The 21,221-nt window shown below is 41.8% G+C and overlaps 1 protein-coding gene across 1 annotated transcript; it reads right to left on the bottom strand.

Annotated features, from left to right (window-relative positions):
- Positions 1 to 14,527: 14,527 nt before the first annotated feature.
- Positions 14,528 to 16,192, bottom strand: LOC147883205 (uncharacterized). Its single transcript, XM_087399754.1, has 3 exons — positions 15,941 to 16,192; positions 15,658 to 15,848; positions 14,528 to 15,574 (listed from the first exon to the last, which is right to left on the bottom strand). Exons 1-3 carry the CDS (start codon positions 16,038 to 16,040, stop codon positions 15,104 to 15,106), a joined length of 762 nt encoding a protein of 253 aa, XP_087255880.1. The 5' UTR covers positions 16,041 to 16,192; the 3' UTR covers positions 14,528 to 15,103.
- Between the last annotated feature and the right edge of the window lie 5,029 nt (positions 16,193 to 21,221).

Below are 21,221 nucleotides of genomic sequence, written 5' to 3' on the forward strand. Positions count from 1 at the left end.
TCATATGCAATGCCTTGTCCTTCTGTCTAACCTTGTACTAGCCCTTTTGTTCTTCTATAGGGCATTGCTTGCTATTTTTGTAAGGCTTCCTCTCAATGACCAGCTTTTTGAGAAAATTTCAGCCCGTACAATGCTTTGTGAAGTTTGCACACCTTCTTTCTTGATGTTGGGCAACGAGACCTTGTGGCTGCTCCATGTAGGCCTACTCCACCAAGTCCCCATTGAGAAATGATGACTTCACATCCATGTGGTAGACAATCACTGACGGTGTGCTGCTATAGCTATCACTGCCTAAGTTGCGTTTATCTTGGCCATAGGAACAAATGTCTCAATGAGTGAAGATCTTTTACTTGGGATAGCCTCTGACAACCACTGATCTAAAGTGCTACTGTATTTATACTTTGCCTCATAAAACTACACAGAGCACTTCCATTCCGGCAGTTTGTTGACAATCATGTTATTTAGGATGAAATCCATCTTTTCCTTCATAGCAGATCTCCAATTTGGCTTTTATGCTTCATCAAAGGACCTTGGCCTCTTGATCTCCCGGAGCGACCATCAAAGCGTAGTTCACAATGTCTAACTCCTTGTTTGAGTTCTCCTTACTCTTGTGCAATTAATTGCACACATGAACATCACTTATCTTAGTCCTTTAGGGTCTTCATATACCATCTAGGAAAGATCCTATCTTTCCAAGGTCTTCCTTGGTGGCTTATGCTTCTCAGTCCACAGCTCTCTATCTTCAATTTGATTCAACTCAGTCCGAAAACTTTGTATACATGGATGCTCAAGTATGTATGGGTGTGTGGATTTCTATGTGTCTGAGCATTATTTTATACTATGGTCTACACCCACTGTTGGGCGCTAATGACGTCAGTGGGGATGTCATAGTAGCTAGTCCTTGCTATGTTTATGGTTTTCAATCTTATGAGTGACTATCATGAGACTGAAACTGCACTATGTTGTATTTTTAAAGGATGAGTTTGGGAATGTTCCTGGATTCATCTAGGTATATACTATTGCCGTATTAGCAGACATGCAAATTTCACCTTGTGAAGTTTTCGTCCATGTTGCGACCTATTGGTATTGCGTTAATTCTTTCTATCCTAAATGGTGTGTTGCCCTATCAGCTAGATTTAGATGCTCGTTTGGGAGAGACTAAAATTAAATCGTTTAGACTTCACAAGCAGCTATAGCTTGATTGAAGAGATTTTGGACTACTTTTTGATTAGTCTTCTCCTTTAGTGCTAGCCTTCTTCATGGATGAGTCTGACCTTCACCTTCGGAGTGCCGACAGAAACTCAGTACGAAACTTTGTATAAATGGATGCTCAAGTATGTGTGGGTGTGTGGATTTGTATGCGTTAGAGCATATTTTTATAGTATGGTCTACACCCACTGTTGGGCGCTGATGACGTCAGTGGGGATGTCATAGTAGCTAGTCCCTACTATGCGTGGAGTTTATGGTTTTCAATCTTATGAGTGACTATCATGAGATTGAATTTGCACTGCACACTGTTGCATTTTTAGAGGATGAGTTTGGGAATGTTCCTGGATTCATCTAGGTACATACTTCTCATGAATGGCAAACCTTGGTGCCTTCAGGGATGCAATTGGAACAACTACTTTAGGTTGAGACTTCATCTCCTAAAAGACGGCGTTTTGTCTCACCACAATCTTCTTCGTCTCTGAAATGATACACATTTGACTTTTTGGTGTAGCTAACAAAGAAATAATTTTTGCTCTTGGGATGTAACTTTATCACGATGTCCTTACTTACATGCACAACAAATGAGCAATGATGATTCCACAATGTGTAACTCCTTGTCCTATAGTCACTACGATGGCCTTAGTCTCCTAGAATTGCTCTCGAGAATTTCACGAATTCCATAGTTCTCAAGGGTCTTCATGGCCAGAGGATGAGACACATGGAGTCACAAGTACTCAATTGATCTGATTGAAGAAATAATGTGCAAGTACATAAGGTGCCTCTTTTATAGGCTGAGGTAGCCTTCTCTTCCCCCAACACTTAATAGGTGTCAGTGGAGAGAATCTTCCTCACTGACGATGTCACAAGAATCAAGAATCAAATCTATATCCGAAGGTTCAAGTGACCCCTCAACTCACAAAGGACAAACCCAAACCCCTTTCACAATGTCACTTAACTAGCACTCAAGGTACAGCCTAAACTAGGAGGACCTTGTTCACATTGCGGACTCCGAAATATCCAATATCCCCCTTCGGAGCAAAAGTGGTGAGATGCAACACATAACAAAGATGCTACCTCCCAATCCCATTAGAATGTGTGTCAAAGCCAACTCATCATTGACACCTCCCTTGTCATAATAGTCCTTTAATCACACACTGCAACTGAGATGGCAAGATCTTAAGCTATCCCCTGGCTCCTAACTGGGTACAAGGACATATCTAGAGCCTTTCATAGATCCAAGGATTATTTCATCACCTGAATACAATCATTTTAGAGGGACTACCCCGGGTAGAGAACCCTCGTTGACACAAGCACACAAAGGGCAACTCAAAAGCGTAATCCCTGTCAACCTTCTCAAGGTGGACTGGCAGTGGCAGCGGTGATTTCCTCAACTTCTTCTCTTTCTTTAGGTTCTTCCTTTGTAACAAAATTGGCATGGTGCTCTTGTTGTTCTTTCTCCTTTTTCTTGAAGCAAAATGCTTCCTTGTATCCGGACCTCTTGCAATAACAGTAGTGGATCTTCTTTGCAGCTTTCCACTTGGAAGAAGATGTGAATGGCTATTTGTGCCGTCAATGCTCCTGGTTTTGTCTTCTTATATTTTGTATGTAGTCAATTCGAGGCAAAGCACTTCTAAGGAAGACTGGAAACTGAGTACATCTTTCATGGTCTTCAGCAAGACTTCCATCTTATCCTCATCATCATGCTCACTCTTAAGACTAGTGAGTTGATTGATGATGGAATACATAATGGCTAGATAATCACTGAGTTCATCATATTCAGACATTTTGAGTTCATAAAACTTTAACTATAGAAAAACCTCGGGTCTTTAGAAAATCCTGCTTATGCTTGGGCACTGATGTTGACATAAGCATTGCTTTGCTTGATAGGTATGTGTACCTTTTGTTTTTCAAAAAAGTTTTTGTTAGCTCATTTTTCTTCTCTTTTGTTTTCTCTTTTATTTTCACTGTAGAACTTTGGACTTTATAACAACAAAAATCTTAATTTGTACAATTGGATATATTATAGTCTTACAAAGGTATATAGGAAGACCTCGTAACTGGTAACTCTATTACTGAAGATACCTTCGATTTTACCCCGTACGTGGTTGGCTGAAGACTTGGGAGTAAATATGGTGAACGAGTGAGTCAGCAAGTCCAAGACCAATAATGGCAATGGCATGCTGATTTTACTGCTTCCCAGTCTTTTACCTCCTTGTCTTCTGCTGAAGGGGCATTCTCGTCTCCCGAGACAATTTCCCATAATCCTTCCCTCACAGGAGGTGTTGCATCTTTGTCTGCCACGCAAGGGAAACCGGGCCCTGAGAATCTCTCAGACGAGGACATAGAAAAGGAGGAGAGTGATGAAGACATCCTTGAGAAATGCTCCCCAGATGTCAGAAAAAGGGGGAGAGAAAGTCAGCCAATGCTGGTCAAATAATAGCCATCAGTACTCCAATGATCGAGAAGGAAGAGCAGAGAGAGACAGCCAGGTGGGCAGGTGGATGTCATCAAATACAAACAGCAGATGGCAGCATTCTTCAGATAAAATGTCGGAGGAGATTTACCAAGGTGTAACTACCATAAGGCCTCGGCAGAAATGGCAGTCACAGCAGCACTTACAGTTTGGCAGGAGGCCATCATCGCAGCAATGGTACCATTCTGAAAAATTGTCTTGAAAAGGAACAGTGCAGCTGCATCAGAGATGGTGCTATTCCTTCATCTTGGTTGCCCTTTTTGACAGTGGCAGCTGCCAAAAAACAGTGTGGTCTCAAACTCCAAAAATTGGGTGATAGCAGCTCAGCTACAGCGTCGGTCTAATGCTGCTGTAACAGATCGGCTCTTCATAGGAGAATGCTGGCTGCAAGTGGTGGTGTATCTCAGTAGCAGGTTGCAAAATGTGGGCAGATCTGAAAGAGGGAGGTGTAGCAGGTTGATGGGCAGATCTGGCGAGATTGGATAGCACAGATAACAGCTGCGAATAATTGGCTTCCTGAACAGGATAATCATCAGGAAATTACGACATTGAAAAGCTTCACAATCATGGCAGCATTACATCCTTTAGAAAACGTCGACCAACAGCAGGTTGTTCTCCAAATGGGGCAGCAACTCAAACTCCAGCAGTCGGGCAGCAGCTATGGTGGTGGAGCTGAGAGCAGGACCTCTTCAGAATGACGACATTGTGGATGAGGGTGATTATTTCAGTAGGAGTGATGAAAGGTAGAGCTCTGATACCATGTAGAAAACCATGGTAGAGAGAATGTTTACATGGGTGAAGTGCGATGGAGATGAGTGTGGAGCTGGAGGATGGAGACACATGGAGGCAGAAGTACTCAGGTGATGTGATAGAGGAGATAATGTGCAAGTACATAAGGTGCCTTTTTGATAGTCCTGACATCATTGATGATGTCACACAAATCAAGAGTCAAATCTTATCTGCCCCCTCAAACTCACAAAGGACAAACGCAAACCATTTAACTAGTACTTAAACTAAGGCTAAACCAGGACCCTGTTCACACCGCAGACTCCGAAATATCCAACACCACAGTTAGCCCAAAACCAGGCCTGAAGTAGCCTATAATAACTGACTACATTGAGTCAGATACAGCCCCTTGTCTACTCCCTATGTGGACTTCCATACATAGTCCTAACTGGGCTTGTGTCCTAACCCAGGCACGAAAAGAACATTAGTCAGAGTGACAAGATGGCTTGAAATGGATGTGAGCTGCACATCTCCAATTCCTTTTATAGCATAGGAGGCATCATTAGCACGTGTGACAGTTCTCCCACAAGGTGCATTAGCTAAGGAATGAAACGATTGTCTGCAAGATGTGACGTGCTTGGAAGCACCACTATCAAAATACCAAGACTAAGCATCATTAGTAGTAAAGAGTGCATCAACTTGGGAGGGATCAAATGAGCAATGGACAGCCCATGCCCAATCATCTTGGAGAGCATGTGTATGTGAAGCATCTGCTGGCTCATGGGATTCAATTGCATGTGAGGCATTAACTGTCAATCCTGCCTTCTTTTTCTTCGAAGCAATGCGCTTCTTGCATTCTGAAATGTCATGTCCAGGCTTGCGACAATAGTTGCATCTTTTCTTCTTTGACTTATCTGCTGTATTTTTAGATGCATTGGAGGAATTGCCACTGCTAGGCCCATATTTAGGCTTGCCCATAGGCTTGGAAGCCTTGTCTCTTCCTGTCTGCTATGAAGCAAATGCATGATCCGGAATAATGGCTTGTCTATTAGCACGACTTTGCTCTTCCTGCAAAAGCAAAGTGACTAGCTGATCAAGAGAGTAGTGGTCTGGATTACCCATGGCCACTAATCGAAGGGTTGTAGCAAACCCTTGATATGTTTGGCAGTCCATTCTATGTGGTACTGACAAGCTGAGAATTTGGCACCACCTCATCAATATTGGCAAGTTGTTCCATGAGGTCCTTGACCTTTGTCAGGTATGCATCCATAGAGTCACCTTCATTCATACTAACTTCCTGCAATTGCCTTCTTAAATATGCAACACGTGCCTCATTGCGAATCTGATAAAGAGAAGCCAATTTGTCCCAAGCATCCTTTGCTGTCCTGCAAGACCGGATGTGTGGAATAATGATTCTCTTGCATGATAAAGTAATACAGGAATGTGCATTTGCATCTCTTGCATCCCATCTTGATTGTTCCTGAGTTGGGGGAGCAGCAACAGGGGTGCTAGAAGATAAGGCGTCAGGAGGAGTATCCTCTGCAGAGGGACCAGCAGTAGGGGTAGCCACTATAGCATTGGCTGGCCTCAGATCAATCCCAGAAACAATATTCCAAAAATGTCTTGCAACAAGAATATGTTTCATGAGATAAGACCACATCGGATAGTTGGTGCCATCCAACTTATCATCTTCATGAAGAATGCCAAATAGATCATGATTGTTGCTAGCCATTGCAAATGGGATACCCTGGAAAAAGAGACCTGAAAACACAAAAGCCTCAAGGCTATCACTGCAAAGAGCTGGCTGTCCAAAAATAAAAGCAAATGTTTGCAAGTAAATGTTTTGTAAATTTTCAACCCAAATCAAAGGGTAAATGCAAATTTGACCCAAATGTGATTGTGTCAGGCAATGTTCACTGCAAAAAACAGCAAATCTGGCAAAAGCCCCAAATTTAATGAGGGCAAATAGGCCAAAAAGAGGGCAAATGTAGAAAAGCCCCAAATTTTGCTGAGATTTTTGCAAATGTGACCCAATGTATTATAATCTGACCCAATGTCTTGCAAATGTGACTCAATATCCTGCAATCTGACCCAAATGTACTGCAATCAAACAAGAAATTGCATACCAAATCCCAAAACTCCAGTGTTCTTGCAAGAAATTGCAACCAAAGGAGGTGAAAGGTATTGAAAACCCCAAATTTTGCCAATGTCATGTATATAGCTTCGCACGTGCAAAACCTGTACGGAACTCCCGGAACAAGAACGAGCTGTACAGACAACTGTTCTGTATGGATGGTACAATTGCACTTGTGCGGATGTACGGAGTAGGTCCAATGTACGGCGTAAGTACAACGTACGGAGGAGGTACGATGTACGATGCACGTACAACGTACGGAGAAGGTACGTATTTGTATGGTGTTGTAGGTACGGAGCAGGTACGTGACTGTACGGAACGCAGGGGTACAGAGCACACTGTATGGGGCACAGTGTACGGCTGTACGAAAGGTGTACGACGTTGGTAGCGTAAAGATGTCCGTACAGTTGTACGGACTGTACGGATGGGGGTACAGGGAGCAAGTGCAAATCCGGGGGCAGGAGACAAGTCGAACCAAGCTCTGATACCACTGTAGGAGCGATGAGCAAAAAGGAGCAAGTATAGGAGTCAATGGAGATAAGCCGTCACGTCAACTAATTTAGAGAAGAGAAAGTACAATGTACTTGAAGGTACCCTAGGACTAAGTGTCCTAGGTGTCACATAGGACTAAATGTCCTATGTGGCATAAAAGGCACTAAAATACTAGAGTGCCTATTACTATGCCTACAAGGCACATACCAGGGCCCATAGGGCATCACTAGAACGGGGAGAAGATGGCCTACACATACTAGTCGTGCCTTTAAGGGTGTGAGCCAGGGCTTTGATACCAATGCAATTCACCAGCTCTCGTACAAGATAGCAGAGACACTCTCATTTGCTCTCCCTCTCTCCCTCTCTCAACAGAGACACTAGGGCCATGACAACATGTCGGGCTGGGCCCCCCCCAAGGTATTTTATTTCTCGAAGAGAATCTGTTACAAGAGTTCAACGTAGAGCTATCTGATACATTCCAAAATCCAAAACGTGAATCATTCATTAGAAGAGCTTCAAGCTCATTTCAAATTCCACTTGTCTAAAATCTAGACTAAGTCCTATTACATGCCACTAAGGGCCACTTCGGAGTCTTCAAAGCACTTGGTCTCACGAACCGCCTCCTAGATGCTTGTTAGGCTCCCGTAGCGCTTAGGAAAAATAACTCTTCCTAGTACCTGCAACAATTAATTAAAGCGCACCACCATGGCACCCATTAATTGTTAGCGCTTTGCATGCAAAATAACACAATGTGGACTAATTCTAGTCACGGTGGGCGTCCCCACTGAACACATGTGCACACCTAACAAATATAAAAATATATATTTATTCTCTGGTTAACCGGAGTCAACACTCTTGATTATAATTAAGGAGCTTTGACCAAGGGTCGAGGCGCCTTAATTATAGCCAAGTCTCTCCAACCGAAGTTGGCACATCTTGGTTAACCGGTGTTAACCCTCTTGGCGCATGCCAAGTCTTGTTGACCGAAGTCAACACTCTGACTGTAGTCAACTCTCTGGTTCTCTGGTTAACTGCAGTTAATCCTCTTGGTAATAAACCAAGTCTCTTGACCGAAGTCAGGTTTACTTGACCAGAGTCAAGTATCTTTGACCATTAAAAGAACTCTTTGACCATAATTAACACATATAAAACTCTTTAATTATGATCAAATAAATGGTCAACTGTACTTTGACTTAGGATATTTACATTGTGGTGACATATACTCTTCTTTTCTAAAAGGGATCCTCAAAAGCTTCACTGACAGAATACACAGGTCTATTGTAGGTTGATCTCTCTTATAGTTGGCTATTTATTACAAATCAAGGCAATGTAATCTGTGTAAACACACTTGAAGGCATCTTCCAAGGATATGGATCTATGAATTGATAGTGAACATTCACAAGTGGATTGTCGTGTCCTAGAAGCTTCACCAATATACAGTATTTGTATGGTGGTGGTCGGTGTAACGTGTGCAAGCACTCTTGAATGCATCTTTCAAGAATGGGTTCACTATTGAATAGTCAGTGTTTGCAATTTACTCATATGAATGGATTGCTCTTACTACTATTCTCTGGGCAGTGATCAAGGGTGACCCAGTGGTGGTGCATTCTGTAGATCATAGAGCTGATTCAATAATCTTGTCCATTCCTGAACTTTATATGTCAACATCAATTGATGGCCAGGGTTGGTTCAAGGCCTGGAACATCAATCGAAGGTCAGGCTTGAGTCGTTGTATGCATTCACAAGCATGTATGCACGCACTCGCGCACACAGAGGTGGTGTGGGGGCAGGGGCTTGTTTGTGTGCATGTACGAGAGGACAGATATACGATATGAGATGATTTTGTAAAACCCATTTTCAAACGAGATAGTGGTTCTTTTACATCTGGACTTCAATGGTAAAAACCTGAAAATTTTCAATGTGGTTTAGTATGTCTGCGCCATATCTATAATTTTGATGCGGTCTCCCAAAACTCAAGTCTCGCCCAATGGCTTGGTTCATCGATTTAGAAATGCTTTGTGTGTTGGCATCATTGTTGTACTTTTCTTTGTGTATGCCCCACAATGGAGAAGAGTGCTTTTCATTTTCTCTCTCCCCTGTTGGACAGATTTTGCAGATTCTCTCTTCCCATCTATCTTTTTTCACTTCTAAGTCATGGGAGCTGCTTCATATCCTGCTGATCATGTGCCTCTTGAATATCGATCACGTACTCATCCATTGAGTTGATCACTTACAGAATTCCATTTTCTTTCTTAGTTCTTGCCATAACTTTTCCAACATATTCCACATGGCCAGTTCTTTGAATTTTTCCTCATCCTTGGGGTATTCATTGCATTTATTCCCACAGCTCCATCCATTGAATCCCTTATCTATGCTATCCTTTGTTGTTTGTTGCCTCCATAGCTTCATATGAGAGCTTGTTTGCATCCATGTTACCTACTTTGCTATGGTATGTTGTGTATTGGCACAATGCCTTCCCTTCCAACTATCTCCACTAGCATGATGAGAGAGAGAGAGAGAGAGAGAGAGAGAGAGTACACGGTGGGCCTTGAGACTGGGTTTATTAGGGGTTGATGCAATGTCAAGCTCCGTGCCAAAAAGATTTCTATGTTGGTGGCATGGATGGTGCAGTTAGACTTGCAAATTGTGTTGTGTTATCTACCTAGGTCTTGTCATCTGATGTGAGTACAAGGAAGGAGGTGATGGTTATTTGAGAATGAACGGCATTGTTATGCTCTTAACGTTCTTGACATAAACCCCATGTCTTGTTATCTGATGTGAGTATGGATGGTTGTTTGAAAACTATGTGACCTTGGTGGAATTCTTGTGCCATTTAGGAATAGGGCAACCTCTATTTATCTATTGCCACATCTTATAAAGATGAAAATCTCCCATGAATCTTATAAAAAAAGATGAAATCATTCTTTGATTCTTATAGAATCAATACAAGATCAGTTTCTTGTGAGTTTAAAAAAGGATTGACGATACTTGTAGTCATGGAATCCTAAAGGGCGAATCTCATGAAATGTCTCCACAAGTGTGTTGATACCTGTTGACGCTTTGTTTCTTGTTGGGGTGCCTTTGTTAGCCTTGGTGTGCCAATATCATACAAGCAATTTCTGTACACTTGTTCCACACTTGCATGTATTTCTGCAAATGCAATCTATTTTTACGGTCCACGGCTAAATTCCACACACATGAAGCTTCACTCCACAAACTGGGCTACTATAGGTTAAAGCAAACAATGATTTTGGATCCAAAAAGTAGAATTTTGTAACAAATGGTAACTAGAAACTTTTTAGACAACAATAAGTGGTTTGTTTTTGCTTTTCAAGTTTGAAAAAAACCTTCTAGTGGCTCAAAGAATAGCAAGTTTTTTTTCATCGTGGTGCTATATATGGTCAATTCCCTAGGCAAACATAAGCTATTGATTGCCAAATAAAACAATCAAAATGAACTACTCTTTGCAAAAAATCACCACCTTTTGGCAGTCTACATGGTTGTAGCAAGCTCCACACAGCAACTCTTGGCAAAAAGCAATCACCACGACTTGGAAATTGGTTGCTACAAAGTGGGTGTCCTATTTTTTTTGTGATTTTTAGCATCGAGAAAGACTCCAAGAGTAGGGCAACTTGATCTAAAAGCTTCTTGGGTAGAGATCAAAGAGCCGAAATCTTGAGCTCCCATTGAAACTTGACTAATGGATAGATACCTTTACAACTGTGCTTATCTACTCGATCCTTTATGACCATAGTCCATCTGTGTGTCCATTGTTGGTCTTGCTCACTTTAATTCCAAGAAGTACGGTTGTCATAACAATGGCACTCTTTAAGGATTAACAATTTGTACTTACAACATCTCATTTGAACCCTCTTTGAGAGTGAATCCATGTAAAGAAACATAAATTATCAAAATTTAAAAATACAAGTATAAACTTGAAATCAAAACCCTACAACCCCTCATTTTTGTATTATGTTAATTGTAAAAACACTTTATTGCTTAATTGTTCTTCCATCTGAGCAGCTCTTGGCATGAAGACATATTGCTCTAGCTATTTGTCACATATGTTTGGCTCCATGGGAATTAGTGCCTCATCTCCTTTGGCATTGTCCACACACCTGTGATTTCTCGGGTCTTCTTCAGCAGCGTTTGAGAGCTAGATTTCCTATTGCTACCTTTGGGAAGCATTTTTGGCTTTCTACGCAAATAAAGATTTGAGTTGTTCTTCACTTGGGTTCGATATTGGGCACTCTGGGCTCTATGGAAGGATAGAAATCATAGAGTCTTTGGTGATCCTACTTTTTCCATTTTTCCATTTTTCAGACGCTCTTTGCAGCAATCCTTTTTTGATTATCTGCAAACCAATTACATAGACTATAATATATACTTGTCATATAGTGAGATCTTCAGTTGATGTACTTTTGAGCTCCCCATTCTAGGGAAGCCACTGTGTAATATAAAGCATCAATAAATTCATCCTTAAAAAAAGTATGTTTGTGTGTGCGCGAGCGCACATGTCCATTTATGTATGTCCCTACACACATAGATATCTACCCCACACACACACACACACACACACAAAGCCTGAAGTAAAAAATTGAGGAAAACTAACTCAAATCTTATTTGTTAATTCACACATGAATTTCATCACCAAAATTCCTACCACAGGTAGAATGGCTAAGTCCTTAAAAATACCCAACAGGAAGGCAAATGCTACGAAACCAATTAATATCCCATCCAACCATCCCTCCATATTTGCAACCCAATAATTTTCATGAGGTACTCTCTTAGCTACAAAATTTCTTGTATAATTTGGAGAGATTTTCTCCTCATTATTTAAGTTTGTGTGTGTTTTTCTTAGCTAAGTACAATCCTAACTCATGAAAAAATTCCATTCCAATATGAACCCTCCCCACTTCCCCTCCCCCGAGAATTAAAGGAATGATTACGATCATTATGAACTATTCACTTCGAGACACTCAATGCCTAACTAGGCTAGTGAGTTGAAAGGATATGGCTCAAAATATGATAATAATAATAATATCTCTTGGATTCCACGTTAATTCTGTGAATTCATGAGGAAGCAACGAGGCACACAATATAAATCTTTATTCCCAAGAGTGGTTACATATATAGGCAACTGCCTCCATGTAGGTAGATCCCAGATCCACAATCATCTCCTTGATTATCTTAATCAATCACCTCCTATGATCACTCACTCATCACACCAACCTGACACACCTAACTGATGAGTCACTAGAACCTTCTAGCACACCTACACTCACACACTTCTTGCATAGGACTCTAAGCCCATAGGCACACACACACACACACATCAATTTGCCCCTTCATTCCCCCCCACAAATTGATGACCTCATCCCTCAGTAGTAGTACGTGGGATGCTCCATGGCTTGCCACCATCATGTGGCAACACACATGGCCCCAACTTGTGACTCACTCTTAGGATTCTTGGTTTACAACTGGGAGATAGATAATGACTATGTATGTAAAGCCCAATGAATCCAACAAGGAAAAAAACTCAAAAGACTAACAATCATTTAAGGATAGACTATCCATGGCAGATAACCATTATTGACCTCACACACACGTAACTTAGAAAACATATGGATCATCATCCTTGTCATAATTGACTTGGGTGTTGTAAGCAGTGAGAGCTTTGACATTCTCTGGTTCTTCTTCTTCTTCAGTTTTCGCTTCCTCAACAAGATTGGCTGAACATCTCTTCTTGGCATAACATTCCTTTTCAAAGTGTCCAGGTTTGCCACAAAAGTTACATTTCATTTTGCTCTTTTCCTTGAAGTCGCTTTTGGCCAAATATGCCCCTTGTTTGTAATCACTTCTTTGTTTGATCTTTCTCTCCTCTTCCAAGAGTGATGCTTCAATTTCTACCAGACTTATCTCTGGAATATTGATGAGTGTGGTACAATAGTGCCATATTCTTCAATGAGACTTCTGAGTAAGATGGCAATTACAATATCTTCATCAAGATTAAACTTGATGCCAGATAACTGTGTCAAAATGCTCTTCATTAAATTTAGATGTGAAGAGATGGACTCCCCTCTATCCAATTTTAAGTCAAAGAACTTGATAAGCAAGCTAAACTTAGAGCATCTTCCCTATGCTTCAAACACATGCTCAAGATGAGTCCATGCAACATGAGCAATCTCACATCCATCAGTGTGATGAATAAAGGAATCACTCAAACCAAGAGCAACTATAGCAAGTGCTTTTTCATCTTTTGGAAGCCATGAAGCTTCTCCTTCTCTAGTTGTAGGTTTAGTTTCTTTTCCATTTGCTACCTTCCATATTTCCTTTTTCATGAGAATAAACTTTAGTTTTGTTTACCAAGTGTGAAACCCCTCTCCTTTAAACCTATCCATTTTGGAAGCCATTTTGGGAAAGTCTTACCAAATTAATGGTAGTGTCTAATCCCTTTACAAAAGATCCATCTTTTTGAACAAAAAAATCACCTTCACCATATAGATGCAAATTGCAAGATAAGAATTGTGAAAATCCTAATTGTTTGACATAATCATAACCAGTTGGCTTCTCCCACAACCTCTTAACTAGAGTCTTCTTCACCTTGTACTTTGTCTTTGTAGTCTTCTTGACATTTAAAGAGCTTTGAGAACTTGAGGTTGGCATGTTGTCAAGAGATTAACACCAATTGAACTTGGAAGAACATTCTCTGAACTGAATGTTTACTCTTCAAGCATTTAGTGTAGCATAAAAAACTCCAAAAAATACATAGAAATGCTTGCAGAGTACATGGAAACTTTGCAGGCTTGATACCTCACTCCAAGCATCACCAAGATAGGGGCTTTTGCTGTGCAATCATAGATCCATATGCAAGAAAGGCTCAAAACAAACCATAGCCAAAATGGTGCATTATAACTCCTGGGGCAGCAACATCTCCTTTGCTTGAGGAAACTGTCTTCTCAAAAGTTCGGTTGGTTTTTTGCTGAGTTCTCCCTCATTTTTGGACCAAATCGCCCCAAATTTCTTCAGATGGTAGCTCTAGGTGTAGAGTAAGCTTGGCTCAGAGGAATTGCAAGGTAGGTGATTAGCATTGCAGAAATGGCACGAAAAAAACAAAGAGGCAGTGCGTAGACATGGTGATGAATTTCGTCAATCCCACCGATCAAAAGGGTCGCCCAGAAGTGTCTCCTACACTCCTACACGTACTAGTTAACTAGGCAAACATTCATGGATTTCGAATGGGCTATACCCATATACTAGTATGGCTTGAGGAGATGCCTATAAGGGCACCCCTTCTACAAAGCAAACTACTCCCTCTGCACTTGAAGAACGGTCTCGCCTACTTCATGTCTAGACAAACTTGTCTTTTATACATACTTCATTAACTTGAGAAACGATTCAAATTTTGCTGAGAAATACATGCAGAGACATAGTATCCCATAAACTTCATGGATGACAAATGTTTCATTATAATTTATCATAAAGAGAGCCAATGGCCTGAATCATCAAGTAGTATAAATCAAATATTACAACGAGAATGGGCATCAATTTGATGCGCTACGAACAGATGATATGATACGAATCTTGGAATGACAATGCGTACAGTTTAGAAAGAAAGATGATAGCAGACCACTGTTGGGACCTTACAGTCGATTGGCAGCAGCCATGCTTATAGTTTCCAAGAGAACCCCATTATTACTCAAGCAATGAATAATGAGGCCCATGTTAGATATAATGAGCTCATAGTGAGAGTTCAAAGTTGAAGCTTGAAGATGGTTAACTGCCTTCCTTAATGGACGAAGTTGCTGTACAGTCTGTGAATTCAAGCTTCCAATCTGTTCACAAAATGTGTCTGACTCCCTAATCTGGGAGCTTGATTTCTTGTTCACAAAAGCTTCCTATTCAGGGAGCTTGAACTTTCTTTTGTTCACAAAAGCTCAAGCCAGTTGATTGAGCATTTATTGCAAATCCTTGCAGGTCCATGGATTGATCCACTTTGTGCAAATAATATCAGATCTCTGAATCATCCACAGTTCTGACAATCCTATATCTCTGCATCATCCACAATTCTAGTAATCCTTCCCCAACAGCCAGCTGCTTTGCATCTGGTCGCGCCATGAGGGCCCAAAACACTTTGCCTTCGTCAAGCAAAACCGTGTGCATGTACCAAACGTGGATGCCACCCTTGTCGTCTTCAGGATATAGCAGGCACTTCTGGCAACGCTCTTTCCGAGTACCAGTACCCCCCACATGTCTGTGCTGTTGCTGCTTTCGTCCTCGCCCCCAGGCCCGGGCGATGACTTGGCCAGGTCCTCGGAGAAATCCGCCATCCAGCACCCGCCGACCGCTTCTTCATCTAAGTGTCGCACCAAAATCACCCCATCAGGAGCAGCACTGGTCACACAGTCTTTCATTGCCTTCCACCGTTCTGAGGCGTCTAGGTCGCCTTTGGGCACCCTTTCTCTCTGTGTTCTTGTTGTGTTATCCTTCGAGTCAAATAGCAGATGCACGAAGGGAGCTTCCCTAATGTTTCTGACAATCTGCAAGAACAAAGTAGGTAAGAGAAAAGTCGACTCGCAATTTCACAACGTGAGGTGAGTGATAAAACGGCACATATACTTACGTCGAAAACTGAATCTTCGACCCACCGGTCAGGCAAAGAGCCGGATTGAGAAGGTGAGGATTGCTCCGGATTACATTTCGGATAAACAGCTTGTCCTTGCGTTTGCAATGAGACAAGGGCGGAGATCTTCCTACGGGTACGAATGGTGGGCAAGGCCTTGCTCGAGAGAAATGGATGCTTCGTATGCAAATCTGCCAGAAACAGCCAAATCGGAGGTAAGTTCCAGGCGTAAAACGAGAATAAGCGGGCAAAAAATCAGATAAGTAGAGATATGGGCAGGTACCTTTTGAGCGGCAAGGATTGGGTGCGAAGCAAGGGGACTGGGCGCATGAGCCTCGATCGAATTCCTGGGCGCAGGAGGGGAGGGCAACGCGAGCAAGCATTGCGATAGATGATCGGGCCGACGATTGCAATTCCGAAGGCGAGGAGAATGGATTGAAAGACGGCAAAGATTGGATGCCAAGATGTATATACAAGATCAAAGAAGTGCAGCAAGAAGCTGCAAATCGATCACGAAGCTTGAAGATCGCGAGCAAGAAATGGCAAGCGATTGATCGCTCGAAGAGATGGTGTAGCTTTTAAGTAAAAGGTGGCGGGGAATTGGTACGTGAAACGTGGGCGGTTCACATCCTACTTGGCTTTTGGAACGCTGAGTTGGATAGACCCCATTGGTCCGACCTTGCCACGTGGCTGAGAGCGTGATGGCGAGCGCCTGGCTCACGCCGCCACCCGCCCGCGCGCTTTCCTCGGGCTCTATCCATGAGTCCCCCGCTGACGTGGCTTCTTCGCCGCTGACTCACTATCATCAGTCAGCGCCTCCGTCGTGGTCAACCCCCCCGCCACCTCACCAATCCCCCCCATGTTTTTGACATGATATGTCCCTTCCAAGTAATTTCACATGAAAATTCTTCACACAAACGTCCCTCCTCGTTTCACCCTCGATTGCACGTTCTTGTGTCACCACCACCCCTCCTTCAAAACTTTTCAGCACCTTCTTCGGAATTCAAAAATGAGCAGGAGTGGTAGGTCGGGGGTGGGAGCGTGCTGGGCAAGACTTGTGGAGGAAGGCTGGAGAGTGCCACATGCCATGCCCTTCGCACCACTTTGTGCATTGTTTCTTCCTTTTTTGTTAAACCTCATTTTCGGGAGTTGTGTGAAGGTGACAAGAGAGAGAGAGTGTGTGTGTGTGTGTCAAGATCTAGAAAGAGAACAACTTCAATTATATATAGAACATGTATTAGCAAAAGGGCTAGTTGTGATAGGTAGAAAAGTAAGAGAGAAGGGGGAAGGGAATCACATTAATTTGCAAGCAAGCTGCCTACTTCCAAGCAATTTTACAAGAAAATTCGTTGCTTCTTCCAACAAAAACGTTCTTACGGATTCACCCTCCACAACAAAAATTAAAAAATGTATTAGGTTGTGACGAGTGGATAGGTATATAAACCATGTCTCCATCAGAGGTTCCAATCAACAAACACCCTGGCAAAACCAAACTATTCCAACCACATTGACAAAACAAAGTTGATCCAACTACCCTAACAAAACCAAATTGACCAAACCAATCTGAGATTCAAATCAATGTTAAAGCCTCTATATTGCATACCATGCTATGGCTAGCCTATCCCTCCATAGTGCATACCATGCTATGGCCAGCCTATCCCTCCATAGTGCATACCATGCTATGACAGCAACAAATAACAAAAAAAGGTATTACAATCTCTCCAAGAATGACTTAAGTTGAGATTCAAATAAGCAAGCTTTAATGATATGTTAAAGATTCTCAATTGACACATTAAAGCATATAAAATTAACAGGCAATGATTGTGTTGCCTACTTTTTAAACAAGGGCAAGGGATTGGAACAGACAATTACCATAAAGGGGGACGTGGGATTGGATGAGCGTTGTGCCTACTTTTTAAAGAAGGGCAAGGGATTGGAAGGGACAATTACCATAAAGGGGGACATGGGATTGGATGAGCGTTGAAAGGCAATCCTTTTGGATGGTTTGCCGCCCTTTGCTTTCAAAAATGATGTGTGTATATATTAAAATAAGTGACAATGTTCATATGTAACGATCCTTACTTATTATTTACACTCTCAAGGGTTTTACGAATGGTGGGGATATTATAGATTTAAAATGTAGAAGAAAATACCAATGTCGGCTCCCAAAAGTCTTCCAAGGCAAACTTTGACCTGAATTTCTTTTGTAGAAGGAAAAACTTGATATGTAGGAGGAAAATACCAATGCCATCTCCCCAAAGTCTTCCAAAACAAATTCTCACATTAATTTCTTTTGAGAATGATTTATGGATTCATTCATGTCAATATCAAGGTAATCTTGAATGATTTATGGATTCATTCATATCAATGTCAAGGCTATTATGAAAGCTAACCTTGAATTTGAGAATGATTGTGGACTCATTTGTATCAATCTCAAGGCTATTATGAAAGGCAATCCTTGATTTTGAAAATGATTTGTGAATTCATTTATAATATCAATGTAAAGGCTATTATAAAGGCTCTCCTTCGTATGTAACAAAAACACCTGCTCATGTACAAAAAGTCTACAAACATACAATTCCACATTAATTCCTTCCTTACAAAGAAGAACGGAGAGGACACAGATGCAAGGGAAGGGGGAGCATTATTGAAGGAGGCACACTTTTAATGGCACTTAAGCACACTGTGCACTTTATAACCAACCATCTTTCTTGGCGTGGTAGTTAGAGATACCTATAGCATTTAGTTATCGTTCCTTCCCTTCATAACTAGCAACATGGGCTTCTTAGTAGTTGGAGATATTTGTAAGTGTTCAAGTTAGAGTTCAACTAGCATTTTGTTTGGATCATGACATTTTGGCCACTACTCCAAAGCGAATGGAGGTAAAATGGAGATCTAGGATGCAATTAAAAGCCGATTATGACATTGGGCTCTGTGAGCTAGACAATGAAGGTGCTTTCTGAGCATGCTTGAGACTTGGTTCGATGAATTGTTATTGAAGGTGCCCTATGGGCACACTGAAGCATGCTTGAGAATTGGTTCAAGGCATTGTTGCTGAAGGTGCCCAGCGGGCACACTGAAGGTCTCTGCAGAGCTAGCCCTTCAACATTTGGATGTCAAATGGTTAGCAATGGATGAACTTGGAAGTAGGGGGCCTGCCCATGAAGTCATAGATTTGTCCTCAATATTTCAATTTATGCTTCGTGTTCCTTACAATATATAGTAGCACCAGGTCACCTTCTTTTAGGTCCTTGTCCTAAAGGTTGCGGTCAAACCACTTTTTACGGCATAATTTCTCGATTAACCTTGTTTCATCAAGCTTTTCAAGCTCAATTAGCCTTTTCGGAATCGCCTCCTTGGATATTCGATCCGTAGCTGCACCTTTGAGGCTTGGAATGATAAATTCCATAGGCATAACTCCTTCTACCCCAAACACTATTTGGGTGTGCAGTTGGTAGCGACCTTATATGCCGTTCGGTATGTCCAGAGCATTGTGGTGAGTTTCTGCTCCCAGTCATTACAACTGGCCTCAACTGTGCATGTCATTATGCGGTACAAGGTCTTGTTTGAGCTCTCGGCTTGGCCATTAGCTCAAGGTAGTAAGGTGTGGATTTTCGGAGAACAATAAGGAATTCACTAATCAATATGTGAATTGTGTTGTTAACAAAGTGTGTTCCCCGATCACTTACGATTTCTAGTGGGAGGATGAAGCAGGATATTATGTTCTCATACAGGAATTTAGTGGTTGTCCTCGCATCTGCTTTCTTTATGGCCTTGAGTTCTACCCACTTGGTAAAATAATCTATGACCACTATAATATAACGGACCTGGAATCCTCTGGCGGCTGGACTAATCGGTCCCACAAAGTCAATACCCCACTTTTCAAAGGGTTGATCTATAAGGACTCCAGTCATAGGCATGCAATCTTAACTATGGGCTATGGAGACTCGTTAGCAGGGATCACATCACTTAACAAACTCAACAACATCTGGAAAGAGTATGGGCCACCATAATCCAGCTTGCAAAACCTTGCAAGCTGTTAGCTCTCCAACAAAGTGACCACCAACAATACTCGAATGCACTTCATCTAAGACCTCTAAAATTCATCCTCCCAAACACAGTGACACATTATGCCAAGTTCGCTATCTGGTAGAGCTACCAATTGATATGGGGCTGCATCCTTAATGAGTTTCCTGGCCCTATCCTTATTAAGGACCTTATCCTGGGGGAATCCATTGGCTAAGAAGTGTCCAATCTCTTGAGCCAATTCTGGAACTAGGTCAACCAAGAATAATGGGGCATCTTGAATATCATCCTCCACTCCTATTGCCAATTCTCCATGATTGTGGATGCGAGACATATGATCCACCATAAAATGTGTACGCTCCTTCCTTACAATGACGGTGAAATTAAACTCTAAAAGAATGAGCATCCACTACGTGATGCATCCAGCTATGCATGGCTTATTAACCAGATAGAGGAGAGCTTGGTGATCTACAAAGAAGACACACTTGTTTGCCAACAAGTAATGCCTGCATTTTTTTACTGCATACACCATGGCAAATCCTTCTCTCTTAGTTGTTGTATAATTCATCTCTGTGTCATTTAGTTTGGTGGCTTGCAAAGTATATCGGGTAGTCCAAATTGAACTTACCTAGCTATGCCAACAGCATGGGGAGAAGGTAGCCTAGGTACATTTTGAAAGAAATAGGAATAAAAGGACACATGTACAAACTAACTCGCCATCTTGTGGCTCTATCATAGATGCGAAGCCATGGAAAGATGTGAAATCACAAGTTTCGAACTATGGTTAATAGGCTCTTATAGAAGAGATGGCCATAATCATTGGTTGGGCAAACCAGCATGAAGAGAGCCTTGCCCACACTCCGTGTCAGCTACAACAAGCTACAGCCAAGGAGAAGGAGGCTGAGCTTGTTCTCCACAAGCACAAGGGCACTATCACCTTGAAAGGAAGATTAAAAATATTGAATATTCCATTTGGACAAACAAACTGTAGATGATTTTATCCACACCCAAAGTACTTGATCGTGGAAGGATCTGCTTTCTCTTTACAATTCTTACCTTTGTCCTTCTACTCGGGATGATGTGGTGGTTTACCATTTGACGGTCGAGGATTAGTTGTCAACTAGTTTGTTGACACTTGCTGATTTTTACCATTGAAACAACAGTCTGAGTCATCATGCCCAGACTTGGCATAGGTATTGCAATACATAGTTTTGCATTCTTCTTCTAAGTGTCCACCCCTAGAACACTTATTCCACCATTTCTCATTGTTACCTGGTTTCCATCGAATGCCTAATTCCTTCAAGGCCTTCTTCAGCTCGGTTTTGAGCTTATCTTTCTTTGTTACTATCTCCTCAGTGTCGTTGTCAGCATCTTTTCTTCTTTGTCTTTCTCTTTAAGACTTCACTCTTTTCCAAAGCAATAGTTCGGTCTAGCAACTCTTCATAGTTCTTAGTCGGATTGACTATCTCTGGCTTGCGTAGGTTTACCTGAGTGCATTGTGATCAGCCACGCTCGCATAGACTTATCATTTGGTACAG

The sequence above is a fragment of the Dipteris shenzhenensis genome, chromosome 28, assembly GCF_047967505.1.
Source record: "Dipteris shenzhenensis isolate YYH24624 ecotype China chromosome 28, Dip_SZ_1.0, whole genome shotgun sequence".
NCBI classification, from domain to species: Eukaryota; Viridiplantae; Streptophyta; class Polypodiopsida; order Gleicheniales; family Dipteridaceae; genus Dipteris; species Dipteris shenzhenensis.